The sequence below is a fragment of the Cherax quadricarinatus genome, chromosome 5 (assembly GCF_038502225.1).
Source record: "Cherax quadricarinatus isolate ZL_2023a chromosome 5, ASM3850222v1, whole genome shotgun sequence".
Classification (NCBI taxonomy): Eukaryota; Metazoa; Arthropoda; class Malacostraca; order Decapoda; family Parastacidae; genus Cherax; species Cherax quadricarinatus.
This window is the reverse complement of record NC_091296.1, coordinates 77,187,513-77,202,943: the sequence shown is the minus strand read 5'-3', so window position 1 is coordinate 77,202,943 and position 15,431 is coordinate 77,187,513. Positions and strand designations below refer to the sequence as shown.

The 15,431-nt window shown below is 40.1% G+C and overlaps 1 protein-coding gene across 4 annotated transcripts in view; it reads right to left on the bottom strand.

Annotated features, from left to right (window-relative positions):
* Nucleotides 1-15,431, bottom strand: part of LOC128684742 (LITAF domain-containing protein) — a 76,341-nt gene that overhangs the window by 14,255 nt on the left and 46,655 nt on the right. For all 4 annotated transcript variants that reach the window (XM_070104424.1, XM_070104414.1, XM_070104420.1 and 1 more), the window contains one exon: nt 6,539-6,695. In XM_070104424.1, the coding sequence (XP_069960525.1) occupies nt 6,539-6,695 (157 nt within the window). The remainder of the gene's footprint in view (nt 1-6,538; nt 6,696-15,431) is intronic.

Genomic DNA, 15,431 nt, shown 5'->3' with positions numbered 1-15,431 from the left:
CTCTCCTCGTAGGACATACCTCTTAGCTCTGGGACTAGTCTTGTTGCAAACCTTTGCACTTTCTCTAGTTTCTTTACGTGCTTGGCTAGGTGTGGGTTTGAAACTGGTGCCGCATACTCCAATATGGGCCTAACGTACACGGTGTACAGGGTCCTGAATGATTCCTTATTAAGATGTCGGAATGCTGTTCTGAGGTTTGCTAGGTGCCCATATGCTGCAGCAGTTATTTGGATGATGTGCGCTTCAGGAGATGTGCCTGGTGTTATACTCACCCCAAGATCTTTTTCCTTGAGTGAGGTTTGTAGTCTCTGGCCCCCTAGACTGTACTCCGTCTGCGGTCTTCTTTGCCCTTCCCCAATCTTCATGACTTTGCACTTGGTGGGATTGAACTCCAGGAGCCAATTGCTGGACCAGGTCTGCAGCCTGTCCAGATCCCTTTGTAGTTCTGCCTGGTCTTCGATCGAGTGAATTCTTCTCATCAACTTCATGTCATCTGCAAACAGGGACACCTCAGAGTCTATTCCTTCCATCATTTCGTTCACAAATACCAGAAACAGCACTGGTCCTAGGACTGACCCCTGTGGGACCCCGCTGGTCACAGGTGCCCACTCTGACACCTCGCCACGTACCATGACTCGCTGCTGTCTTCCTGACGAGTATTCCCTGATCCATTGTAGTGCCTTCCCTGTTATCCCTGCTTGGTCCTTCAGTTTTTGCACCAATCTCTTGTGTGGAACTATGTCAAATGCCTTCTTGCAGTCCAAGAAAATGCAATCCACCCACCCCTCTCTCTCTTGTCTTACTGCTGTCACCATGTCATAGAACTCCAGTAGGTTTGTGACACAGGATTTCCCATCCCTGAAACCATGTTGGCTGCTGTTGATGAGATCGTTCCTTTCTAGGTGTTCCACCACTCTTCTCCTGATAATCTTCTCCATGATTTTGCATACTATACATGTCAGTGACACTGGTCTGTAGTTTAATGCTTCATGTCTGTCTCCTTTTTTAAAGATTGGGACTACATTTGCTGTCTTCCATGCCTCAGGCAATCTCCCTGTTTCGATAGATGTATTGAATATTGTTGTTAGGGGTACACATAGCACCTCTGCTCCCTCTCTCAATACCCATGGGGAGATGTTATCTGGCCCCATTGCCTTTGAGGTATCTAGCTCACTCAGAAGCCTCTTCACTTCTTCCTCGGTTGTGTGCACTGTGTCCAGCACATGGTGGTGTGCCCCACCTCTCCGTCTTTCTGGAGCCCCTTCTGTCTCCTCTGTGAACACTTCTTTGAATCTCTTGTTGAGTTCCTCACATACTTCACGGTCATTTCTTGTTGTCTCTCCTCCTTCCTTCCTTAGCCTGATTACCTGGTCCTTGACTGTTGTTTTCCTCCTGATGTGGCTGTACAACAGTTTCGGGTCAGATTTGGCTTTCGCTGCTATGTCGTTTTCATATTGTCTTTGGGCCTCCCTTCTTATCTGTGCATATTCGTTTCTGGCTCTACGACTGCTCTCCTTATTCTCCTGGGTCCTTTGCCTTCTATATTTCTTCCATTCCCTAGCACACTTGGTTTTTGCCTCCCTGCACCTTTGGGTAAACCATGGGCTCATCCTGGCTTTTTCATTATTCCTGTTACCCTTGGGTACAAACCTCTCCTCAGCCTCCTTGCATTTTGTTGCTACATATTCCATCATCTCATTAACTGGCTTCCCTGCCAGTTCTCTGTCCCACTGAACCCCGTTCAAGAAGTTCCTCATTCCTGTGTAGTCCCCTTTCTTGTAGTTTGGCTTCATTCGTCCTGGCCTTCCTGCTTCTCCCTCCACTTGCTTTCCACTTTGAATTTTTATTCTCACAAAAAATAGAAGATTTACTGTTATGCAGACTACTGCATTAGTGTAGAAATGGTATAAATAATATCAGCGCACTTGTGAAAGAATATTAGACTCACCAGTTGACGTGTATTGGACGCGTAGCATGATTTGTTTACTTTTGAACTTTGGTAAAACTACTTTGAGTTCAATTTCAAGGTACTTTTCATTGTAAAACCAATCAAAATCATCTCAATTTCTGTAATATATCTTCCATTCTATAAAATGAGACCAGGAAAACTAGAATACAACAATAAATACCATACGAAAATACAGTGCAAAGTTGCTGTTTTAACCCTTAAACGGTCCAAACGTATATATACGTTCACTTGTGCAGCACCCCTAATTTTTTGAGAAAAAAAAAATGTTTTTTTTTATAGGAAAAAAGAGCATGTGGTACCCAGGCATCCCCAATTTTTTTCATATAGCACACACTGAGTGCACACACCCATTCTATCATGTCTAGACGACTCAGGCATATCGTGCCAATGTTGAATGAATGACAAAGGAAACGTATATATACGTTTGGGGCGCTATGCGAGAGAATGTATATACAGTGGTCCCTCGCTTTTCGTAGTTCTCGGCAATCGTAAATTTCGGAAATCATAGGGATATTTTCGTATAAACATGGGCTCACTTTTCATAGGTTGACTCGTGAGTCGTAGTTCGTCTGGGACGCGTACCCACGGCGTGAGCCGTGGCGGCAGCCAGTCTGGCATTATTTACCAGTGAGTGAAGGTCCCCTCACGTGCTCCAGCGAAATATTTCATAATATTCTATTTATTTTAGTGCTTGCAAGTACTAAATAAGCTACCATGGCTCAAAGAAAGCTCCTAGTGCCAAGCCTGTGGTAAAGAAGGTGAGAAATACGATTGAATTTAAGAAAACCATCATTGAACAATGTGAAAGTGGCACAAGTGTGGCCGAACTGGCCAGGATGTATAAGAAACCCTACACAACCTTATAGTAAGGCATGGGTCACGAGGGAAATTTTCGTCGAGTGGTTCAATGAAGTGTTTGGCCCTAGTGTGAAGGAGTATCTCCTGGAAAAGAAATTAGATCTCAAGTGCCTGCTAGTAATGGACAATGCACCTCCTCATCCTCCAAACTTGGATGACCTAATTTTCGAGGAGTCTGGGTTCATCACATTAAAGTTCTTGCCCCCGAATACCACTCCTCTCCTCCAGCCCATGGACCAACAGGTCATTGCAAACTTTAAAAAACTCTACACAAAAGCAATGTTTCACAGGTGCTTGACTGTGACCACAGACACTCACTTGACCCTAAGGGAATTTTGGAGAGAACACTTCAGCATCCTCCATTGCATAACCCTTATAGGTATGGCTTGGGAGGGAGTGACTACCAGGACTTTTAACTCTGCCTGGAGAAAATTGTGGCCAGATTGTGTCGACAAGAGGGATTTTGAAGGGTTTGGGACTGACCCTGATGAGCCTATGTCTGTTGTAAAATCAATTGTGGCACTGGGGAGTTTCATGGGGTTGGATGTGAGTTTGGAGGATGTGGAAGAATTGGTGGAAGACCACAACGAAGAGCTCACCACTGAGGAGCTGCAAGAGCTTCAGCAGGAAGAGCAACAGATCGCAGCTCAGAATCTTGCTGCAGAGGAGGAGGAAAAGAGATGGAAGAAGGTGTCTTCTTCAGAAATTAAAGAGATTTTTACTATGTGGGGTAAGATGGAAAGCTTTATGGAGAAACATCACCCTAACAAGGTTGTTGCAAGCCATGTTGGCAGCATGTACAGTGACAAAGTCTTGGGCCATTTTAGGGAGGTGTTAAAGAGACACCAGAAACAGAGCTCTCTGGACAGTTATTTTGTGAGACAGGACTCCAGTGACTCTCAAGGTTGTCCTAGTGGCATTAAGAAACAAAGAAGAGAAGCAACCCCAGAAAAGCAAATGGTACCTGAGGTGTTGATGGAAGGGGATTCCCCTTCCAAACTATAAGCAATCCAATCTCTCTCCTCCTCCAGTCTCCCATACACTAAGAAGAATCTCCAATAAAGGTAAGTGTTATGCTGTTAATGTTTCATTCATCATTTCCCATTGTATTGTTTATGTACTACATGTATATTTCATGTAAAAAAATTTTTTGTTTTAATACTTCTGGGTGTCAGGAACGGATTAATTGTATTTAAATTATTTCTTGTGGGGAAAAGTGATTCGCAAATCGTAAATTTCGTTTATAGTAGCTCCTCCAGGAACGGATTAACCCTTTGACTGTCGCGGCCGTATATATACGTCTTACAAGGTACCGTGTTTGACGTATATATACAGTGGACCCCCGGTTAACGATATTTTTTCACTCTATAAGTATGTTCAGGTGCCAGTACTGACCGAATTTATTCTCATAAGGAATATTGTGAAGTAGATTAGTCCATTTCAGACCCCCAAACATACACGTACAAATGCACTTACATAAATACACTTACATAATTGGTCGCATTCGGAGGTAATCGTTATGCGGGGGTCCACTGTACTCATAAATTCTAGCGACTTCAACTCAAGCAGGAGAAAGCTGGTAGGCCCACATGTGAGAGAATGGGTCTGTGTGGTCAGTGTGCACCATATAAAAAAAATCCTGGAGCACGCAGTGCATAATGAGGAAAAAAAAACTCCGACCGTTTTTTTTTAATTAAAATGCCGAATTTGTGGTCTATTTTCGTATAGTATTTATGGTTGTATTCTCGTTTTCTTGGTCTCATTTGATAGAATGGAAAACATATTATAGAAATAGAGATGATTTTGATTGATTTTGCTATAAAAAGAACCTAGAAATGGAGCTCAAAGTAGGGGAAATGTTTGATTTTTGCCAATGTTCAAAAGTAAACAAATGATGCCATTGTCCAATAAATGTCCAACTAGCCATTCTAATATGCAGTCATAAATGGGTTAATGTTATTTATACAATTATTACAGTTTTGCAGTAGTCTGCATAACAGTAAATCTTGTATTTTTTGTTTGAATAAAAATTCAAAATAGAAAGCAAGAGTAATATCAGAGGGGCCTTGAGACATGACTGATGAACAAAGAAAATGGTATTTTAGAGCCAGGAATGTTTGCATTGTTCATTCTGTACCTTATTTTGAAATTGTCATATTTTTTAGTTTTCGTGAAATTGGCCAAATTGCAAATTTCTGACCACATTATTAGTTAGTTGAAATCGGTAAATGGGCAGTTTTTTGTACTCAATCGATAGAAAAAATGGAGTTCTAAAGAAATGGCTATGAGTTTGGGCGACTGGAACAATGGAATTAGCCGAAAATAGGGCTCAAAGTGGGCGAAATCGCCAATTTGTAAACAGCGCCGAGGTCGTTAACTTCGCGAGAGCATTATTCCGTCAGTTTTCCATCAAATTTCGTTTTTTTGGTGTCATTACAATCGGGAAAAGATTCTCTATCATTTCATAAGAAAAAATAATTTTTTTTTTGTTTAAATTTTGCGACACCAGGAGACACCTCAGGATTGGGGGTTGCGACAGTCAAAGGGTTAATTATGAAAAACGAGGGACCACTGTATACTTTTGGACCATTTAAGGGTTAATCCAAAAACATGGTCAAAGTTTTTTTCTTTCTCATTACGCACTGTGTGCTGCAGGATTTTTTTTATACTGCGCACACTGACCACATAGACCCATTCTTTCATATGTAGGGCTACCAGCTTTCTCTCACTAGATCTGAGGACGCTAGAATTTAGGCGTACTAGTACGTCAAAATCCCTGGTGTGTAAGCCGTACTAGTACGTCCAAAACCCTGAAAGGGTTAATAATAGGCTGAGCAACTCATTTTCCTTCGACTCTTCTTTCTTCTTTCAAAAAAAAAAATGGCTGTATCCCATCGAAGCAGGGTGGCCCAAAAAGAAAAACTTAGTAATGTATACAGGAGAAGGGGTTACTAGCCCCTTGCTCTAGGCATTTTAGTCACCTCTTACTACACGCATGGCCTACAGAGGAAGAATTCTGTTCCACTTCCCCATGGAGATAAGAGGAAACAGTAAGAAAATAGAATAAAACTCAGAGGGGTATGTATATGCCTGTACATGTATGTGTGGTGTGACCTAAGTGTAAGAAGTAGCAAGACGTACCTGAAATCTTGCATGTTTGAGACAAAAGAGACACCAGCAATCCTTCTTTCTTTCAACACGCCGGTCGTATCCCACTGATGTGGGGTGGCCCAAAAGAAAAAAACGAAAGTTTCTCCTTTTACATTTAGTAATATATACAGAAGAAGGGGTTACTAGCCCCTTGCTCCCAGAATTTTAGTCGCCTCTTACAACACGCATGGCTTACAGAGGAAGAATTCTGTTCCACTTCCCCATGGAGGTAAGAGGAGATAAACAAGAACAAGAACTAGAAAGAAAATAGTAGAAAACCCAGAGGGGTGTGTATATATATGCTTGTACAGTACATGTATGTGTAGTGTGACCTAAGTGTAAGTAGAAGTAGCAAGATGTACCTGACATCTTTGCATGTGTATGAAACAGAAAAAAAAGACACCAGCAATCCTACCATCATGTAAAACAATTACAGGCTTCCGTGTTACACTCACTTGGCAGGACAGTAGTACCTCCCTGGGCGGTTGCTGTCTACCAACCTACTACCTACCTTTCCTTCGACTCCTATTTGTAAAAATAATTCAGTTTGCAAGGACCTACCCAAGAATACAGATGATAAACCCTGATAACCAAGCCACCATTGATGGGGAGGTCTTAGTAGCTGTATCAACCTCTGCATGGCAGTGTGGACATATCATATGAGTTGACTGAGATCCTAGAGGAACCACTGTTGTCACAACAGCAGTTGGGGCACCAGCTGTGGAAAATAAATTAAAATTACTTATTAATGGGAATGGTAAGTAAATTACAAATAGCCAAATTGGGCACAGCTCAATATTTTTCAGGATAATCAGTAATTATATTTAATTTATACAGCACTTCTAATTTCTATTAGCTTGAAATATTATAGGCTACATACTATTTGGTCCTACACAGCAGCACACTTGCATTCTCCTTATTTGCCTAGGTTATATTCTTGTGAAATAAATTTTAAATCAACAAAAAGCAAAAAAAATACTTGACAAAACATGGTAACATTCTTTGACTGAATTAGAAGAGTTAAAGGCCAGAAAGAAAAGAGCTAAATCCCTTCAGGCATAAAAGTATTGGCACAGTTTTGGTATACAAATAACCCCCAAGCACGAAATGGAGACTCGACAACATTTCAGTCCATCCTGGATCGTTTTCAGGTCGTGAGTAAGCTTGATGATGGTCACGGACAGACTGAAATGTGGCCTAACTTCCGTTTTCAATTTGTGGACTAACTGTTTAGTGTTCCAGCCACAATATCGTTACTTTTATTTTTCTTAATTTTGATCTCTGACAGCATCACACATTACATGCACAATATAAAAAAATAGCACTCTACTTGCTCTGCCATATACTGTACAATCAAATTCAGTACTGTAGCTACATCCTAAAAAAAAAAAAAAAAAAAAATGGGCATCAAAAACCAATGAAGCTATAATGCACTAGAACAAATTTAATAATCATGTCAAAGCCTGTAATAACATTTAAACAAATTTCAAACTAAAGCTAAGCAGTGCCTAATTATTAAAGCTGAAGATGAGGGAAGCTGTAACCCAATAAGGGCCAAACAATGGCTGGGGAATGGGAAGTAATGAGGTCTGATCCAAGGAAAGGGTCGCACTAATTCCTTGGATAAAGAGCCTTTTACCAGCTTCAAGGCCCCTCCCTCTACCTTGAGGAATGTAATACAAGTGATCTATAGTACTACAGTAGTCTTAATTAGTCAAGAGTGCAATGGTAAACTTATTACAAACAAAAACTTTAATGTGAAAACAACAAAAACATAACAATTAGGTAAGATGTATCAAAAGGTAAACATAATCTCTGGGCAAATATAGGAAAGATCACACAAAAAAATGCAGAAAAAAAATAAGGTAAAGGGAAACTTTTTCTTTACAAAGTTGTAAGTCTGAATTCATCTTACATATAGGAATTCATAACCCCAACAACAGATAGAAAAAAATATATAAAAGATTTTTGTATATATAGGAAGCGTCATCTCAAAAACACGTTTAATGATATTACAGTACAATTAAAAAAATTAATTAGATATCATTTTAACTGAAACTAAATTGGAGTAATCTACACTGGGAAACTAATCAGTATGAAGAAGGGGGAGAGAGAGAGAAAAAAAAACTAGTGGTGCAAGAAAAACAGTACAGTTACTGATACAAAAAAAAAGATGCAAGCTATAGAAATTCAAATTCAAAAGGCAGCATGTCAAAATTGTAGTGATAGAAATGTAACATGAAAACTCTAAATTGTGCAGAGTATATAATTACTGTAAGAGTTTTTGTATCTTTCAAATTTCTGCCACTAAGATCTTCACATTCTGCATTTTGAATTTAAATTTAAATGGCACATTGTATAGATCTAAAACCCATCATTTATTAGTAAATGGAGATAGAAGATTTGAATAAATGAGGGACTACTTAACTTGTTTAAAAAAAAAAAATACAGTGGTCCCTCAATAATCGTCCGTAATCCGTTCCTGGAAGTGGGACTATTATCGAAATGGACGATTTACGAATCAATTTTCCCCATAAGAAATAATGTAAATTCAATTAATCCGTTCCTGACACCCAGAAGTATTAAAACAAAAAAAATTTTTACATGAAATATAGATGTAGTACATAAACAATACAGTGGCACATGATGAATTAAACATTAACAGAATAACACTTACCTTTATTGGTGATTCTTCTTTGTGTATGGAAGACTGGAGAAGGAGACTGATTGGATGAATTACTGTTTGGAAGGGGAATCCCCTTCCATCAACACCTCGGGTACCAATTGCTTTTCTGGGGTTACTTCTCTTCTCTGTTTCTTAATGCCACTAGGACCACCTTGAGAGTCACTGGAGTCCTGTCTCGCAAAAAAACTGTCCAGAGAGCTCTGTTTCTGGCGTCTCTAAAACTTCCCTAAAATGGGCCAAGACTCTGTCACTGTACAAGTTGCCGATATGGCTTGCAACATCCTTCTCTGGGTGATGTTTCTCCATAAATCTTTCCATCCTACCCCACATTTCAAAAATCTCCTTAATTTCTGAAGAAGGCACCTTCTTCCATCTCTCTTCCTCCTCCTCTGCAGCAAGATTCTGAGCTGTGATCTGTTGCTCTTCCTGCTGAAGCTCTTGCAGCTCCTCAGTGGTTAGCTCTTCGTTGTGGTCCTCCACCAACTCTTCCACATCCTCCAAACTCACATCCAACCCCATGGAAGCCCCCAGTGCCACAATGGATTTAACAACTGACATAGGCTCATCAGGGTCAGCCCCAAACCCTTCAAAATCCCTCTTTTGGACACAATCTGGCCACAATTTTCTCCAAGCAGAGTTCAAAGTCCTGGTAGTCACTCCCTCCCAAGCCTTACGTATAAGGCTTACACAATGGAGAATACTGAAATGTTCTTTCCAAAAATCTCGTAGGGTCAATGAGTGTCTGAGGTCACATTCAAGCACCTTTCAAACATTGCTTTGGTGTAGAGTTTTTTAAAGTTTGCAATGACCTGCTGGTCCATGGGTTGGAGGAGAGGAGTGGTATTTGGGGGCAAGAACTTTACTGTGATGAACCCAAACTCCTTCAGAATTAGGTCATCCAAGTTTGGAGGATGAGCAGGTGCATTGTCCATTACTAGCAGGCACTTGAGATCCAATTTCTTTTCCAGGAGGTAATTCTTCACACTAGGGCCAAACACTTCGTTGAACCACTCTACAAAAATTTCCCTCGTGACCCATGCCTTATTATTAGATTTCCAAAACACACACAATTTACTCTTCATAACATTGTTTTTCCTGAACACTCTGGGATTTTCAGAATGATACACTAGTAACGGCTTCACTTTGAAATCCCCACTAGCATTAGCATAGAACATTAGCGTAAGCCTGTCTTTCATAGGCTTGTGTCCTGGCATTGCCTTTTCCTCTTGTGTAATGAAGGTCCTCTTTGGCATTTTCTTCCAAAAGAGGCCTGTTTCGTCACAATTGAACACTTGTTCAGGTTTCAGTCCTTCACTGTTTATGTACTCCTGGAATTCATGCACATATTTTTCAGCCACCTTGTGGTCCAAACTGGCAGCCTCACCATGCCTTACCACACTGTGTATGCCAGTACGCTTCTTAAATCTCTCAAACCAGCCTTTGCTAGCCTTAAATTCACTCACATCATCACTAGTTGCAGGCAATTTCTTTACCAAATCGTCATGCAACTGCCTAGCCTTTTCACAAATAAGCGACGTCATAAGACTGTCTCCTGCTAATTGTTTCTCATTTATCCACATCAATAATAACTTCTCAACATCTTCGAGTACTGGTGATCTCATTTTTGTCAGCATATTTACCCCCTTTGCAACAACAGCATCCTTGATTTCCTTTTTCTTGGCTATGATGGAAGATATGGTTGTACGGGATTTGTTATACATCCTGGCCAGTTCACCCACACGTACGCCACTATCATATTGTTCAATGATGTTTTTCTTAAATTCAATCGTATTTCTCACCTTCTTTACCAAAGGTTTGGCACTAGGAGCTTTCTTTGGAGCCATGGTAGCTTATTTAGCACTTAAATAACTTGCAAGCACTAAAATAAATGAAATATTATGAAATATTTCACTGGAGCACGTGAGAGGACCGCCGCTCACTGGTAAACAATGGCACACTGGCTGGGAAGGAAAGGCTGAGGCGGCTTGAGGCCGCTCAGACCGTGCATACGCGTCTGGGACGAAGGACTATTAGCAAGTTACCGGACCATTTCCGAGCCAATATTTTGACGAAAAAACAGGACTATTTCCGAAATGGACGACTTTCAGGCCGGACGATTATTGAGGGACCACTGTACTGGTATTAACCACACTGGCTATTTCCTACCATGCAGGATGACCACAAATATTACCTGTATTTAAAATCAATCATGAAAAAGCAAAAAATCTTTATAATAGGATATTATAATTAAAAATATACTGGGTAGCCTAATGTTTACTAAAAGGAAAGAAATAATCAGCATAGTTTTTTAAACTCCACTTAATGAATCAGATTCTACAGGAGAAAATGTATATCACATGGCATGATTTAAAGAAGGTAAATTAAAAAATAAACAACACTGGCTAGACATTAATAAAATAAGTTAATTTAAGAGTGTTTAACATAAATTTAATTAAATAAAATATTACAAGAAACCTTATACAAAACAGTTATGCACCATTGTATAGTACATGAAAAATACCTGTTATCCATAGCTAAGTTCCTGTATCTGCAACTTAATACAATACAGTACAATTGTGAGGGTTTGATATAAGAAGCAATGGCAGCAAAAGAAATACAAGTGCGAATTATTACAGAGGCGTTATACTGAGTATTCGTGGCAGAGCCCGGCATGTCCGTCTGCCTGTCCCCTAGATCAAGTCAAGTATGAGGGAGAGGGAGAAGGCCTAGATGCATGGTTTAAACAGGGGTCACATGATTAGGCTTGAAGGTAGCCTGCCTATAAATGTTGCTAGGACATATATACTACACCAGTAATAGACTGTTGACACAATACAGTACAGTACTGTACTATACTGTACTATACAAATGCTTTATCTACAACCCTGACTCCCATAACATGAATTTATTTTAGTACTACTGTACTTGTAAGCTTGGCTTCTTGATCCACAACCTGCATATATATTGTGTCTATTGGATGACACATCCAACTGCACTACAAGTAACCAATGGATTGCAAAATGTTTAATTAACACTACATCATGCTTGGGTACAGAGGTCATGAGAATTTGTACAGTATCTACATATTCATCATCCATAAATTGCTCAGGGAGGCTCTTGGGATGCCAAGGAAGTAAAATACTGAACTCTAACTCAAATTTAAGGAGAGAAGAAAAAGTATTTTAAAACAGAACAGGAGAAAAATGAATGCAGTTGTGTACTAACCATGTCACTAGGAAGATACAACTCAACACAACAGGGAGCACACCCAAGAGACCAGCTTATATTATACACACCTAAGAATCTACACTATAAACTAAAGGAAAAAATGCCCAAATAATACTAGAAAATTTGTTTTTACAGAGTGATAAAACAATGGATGGTTTACAAGAGAGGATTGTATGTGCTACAACCAGTGGAAACTTTTAAACTTTACGACAGACTTAAATACAGAATACAAAGCACAATGAGCATAGCTCTGCTCCTGTAACTACAAACAGGTACTGTAATCATATACATGTAGACAAAAAAAAAATAGGTTATCACAACAGAGTGGGCTAACAATAATTCTCAAAAGGAACCAACTTATGTTTTTACACACAAGAAACCCCCAACAGAGAGGTACATATTACAAGAGAGGGCAAGCATGACTCGACAGTGGGGTCCATATTCCATGAACTGCTTATGCTACACAAACATAAGTTACAAAGAAGAGTAGGCCAGCATGACCTAACAAAATAGGGCTCCTCCCCACAAGATGGGCTGGCTTGCTCTATGCATACAAAAATCACACACACAACCTGACATTTTTTTCCCACAAGCACAGTTTGCACTTTTTCTATGCATACATTATACAGTTCATCGATACAAGAGATGAAGCCTAAGAAGTAGAATAACTGAGGGTTTTAGACTGAAGGAAAGCAGGAGATAGGCATGGCCCATGGACAACCAGGGCAAACTGATATCCTAATGCAAGTACTGCACTTGCCTGCCAATTTTAGTACATGTTTTCCATACTGCAATCATATTAGTAGTGGCATTTAGTCAAAATGTAAGCATGCCAATAATTATGCTTGGCTGGTCATATGATCTATCATATGATCTTGCCTGTTTGAACTCTGGATACCTGGTAGTATATTAGTAAAATTACAAATATATTAATACTGATCCTGTGCAGCATTGAAAAGTAAACAATGGATAAGAGGTCACTAAAGACTAAAGCTGTGTGGATTGCCAAACAGGATTAATAGGAACTGAGCAGGCAGTAGAGGGATGGGAGGAGTTAGAAGTAGGTGAAGTAGACTGTTACAATAGGCTTGAAATTGGGACTTTTAATGGTCATGTCAAGCAAAGGCAAACCCTTAAATGCTCTACCATGTTAACATAAGAACATAAGAAAGGAGGAACACTGCAGGAGGCCTGTTGGCCCATACTAGGCAGGTCCTTTACAATTCATCCCACTAACAAAACATTTGCCCAACCCAATTTTCAATGCTACCCAAGAAATAAGCTCTGATGTGCAAGTCCCACTCAAATCCAGCCCCTCCCACTCACGTACTTATCCAACCTAAATTTGAAACTACCCAAAGTCCTAGCCTCAATAACCCAACTAGGTAGACTGTTCCACTCATCAACTACCCTATTTCCAAACCAATACTTTCCTATGTCCTTTCTAAATCTAAACTTATCTAATTTAAATCCATTACTGCGGGTTCTCTCTTGGAGAGATATCCTCAAGACCTTATTAATATCACCTTTATTAATACCTATCTTCCACTTGGAAATAAATGGTATAAAATACCGACACAATGGAAATATAAACACAAATGCAGTATAATGTGATCCTTTATTGACAACGTTTCACCCACACAGTGGGCTTTTTCAAGTCATACACGGATCTACCTGGGGTTGGAAGGTACGAGGGTATTTATAGGCATGTTCAGAATGTTGAGGTCAGGTGGAGAATGCTGCATCTGATGATCTACCGGGTGGGGTTATAGAGTCTTGGATAGCTTGGCAGGGGTATTGGACAAGTTGTGAGTAGACCTTCTGCAGTGTTCTATGTTCTTATGTGGGATAGCGATGAAGAAGTTTCTTGGCGAGTGGTTCAGCTATGTTATAGAAGCCATTGTTCTGGTTGAAATTGTTGGTTGTAGAGATGAGCGATGATTCCAGGATTCTTCTGTATTGAGTGTTGTCTTCTGTGGCTATAAGTCTTGAGTTTCTGTAGTTAATTAAATGGTTGTGTGAATTGCGATGTTGTACACAGGCATTCCTTGTAATGACTGCAACAAATTATATGTGGGCGAAACATCAAGAGACCTCCAAACACGTATTTCAGAACACCAATATGCAAGCAGGACTGACGATACAAGGAATGACTGTGTACAACATCGCAATTCACACAACCATTTAATTAACTACAGAAACTCAAGACTTATAGCCACAGAAGACAACACTCAATACAGAAGAATCCTGGAATCATCGCTCATCTCTACAACCAACAATTTCAACCAGAACAATGTGTACGAATGGTATATAATACCGACAAGATGAGAGTAAGACACATGTGCAACATCTGGGTATCTTTATTGTAGACGTTTCGCCATCCAATGGCTTTATCAATACAAATTCTAGGACATAACTTGAAGACAGTAGAACTATGTACAGAAGATCAGGTAATCAGTCCCTCAACCTAGGAGTAGGTGCGAACAGCACCATAGTCGTGGAGATTCTGAAGCAGAAGAAAGAATCCTGGCGCTTATATAGTAACGTCAGGTGAAGCAGATGAGGGCAAATTCACTGGTAGGCGGGATTCCCCAGTGGAAGTAGGTCCTTCCCAAAGAGATGGGTTAGTAGTAGTAGTAGTTGTCGTAGTCGTGAAGGTTATGTACATGTCCTCAGAATTAAGATTCCATGATGTTGCAGTGTCTGACAAGTTGTGTACGAATGGTATATAATACCGACAAGATGAGAGTAAGACACATGTGCAACATCTGGGTATCTTTATTGTAGACGTTTCGCCATCCAATGGCTTTATCAATACAAATTCTAGGACATAACTTGAAGACAGTAGAACTATGTACAGAAGATGAGGTAATCAGTCCCTCAACCTAGGAGTAGGTGCGAACAGCACCATAGTCGTGGAGATTCTGAAGCAGAAGAAAGAATCCTGGCGCTTATATAGTAACGTCAGGTGAAGCAGACGAGGGCAAATTCACTGGTAGGCGGGATTCCCCAGTGGAAGTAGGTCCTTCTCAAAGAGATGGGTTAGTAGTAGTAGTAGTTGTCGTAGTCGTGAAGGTTATGTACATGTCCTCAGAATTAAGATTCCATGATGTTGCAGTGTCTGACAAGTTGTGTACGAATGGTATATAATACCGACAAGATGAGAGTAAGACACATGTGCAACATCTGGGTATCTTTATTGTAGACGTTTCGCCATCCAATGGCTTTATCAATACAAATTCTAGGACATAACTTGAAGACAGTAGAACTATGTACAGAAGATGAGGTAATCAGTCCCTCAACCTAGGAGTAGGTGCGAACAGCACCATAGTCGTGGAGATTCTGAAGCAGAAGAAAGAATCCTGGCGCTTATATAGTAACGTCAGGTGAAGCAGACAAGGGCAAATTCACTGGTAGGCGGGATTCCCCAGTGGAAGTAGGTCCTTCCCAAAGAGATGGGTTAGTAGTAGTAGTAGTTGTCGTAGTCGTGAAGGTTATGTACATGTCCTCAGAATTAAGATTCCATGATGTTGCAGTGTC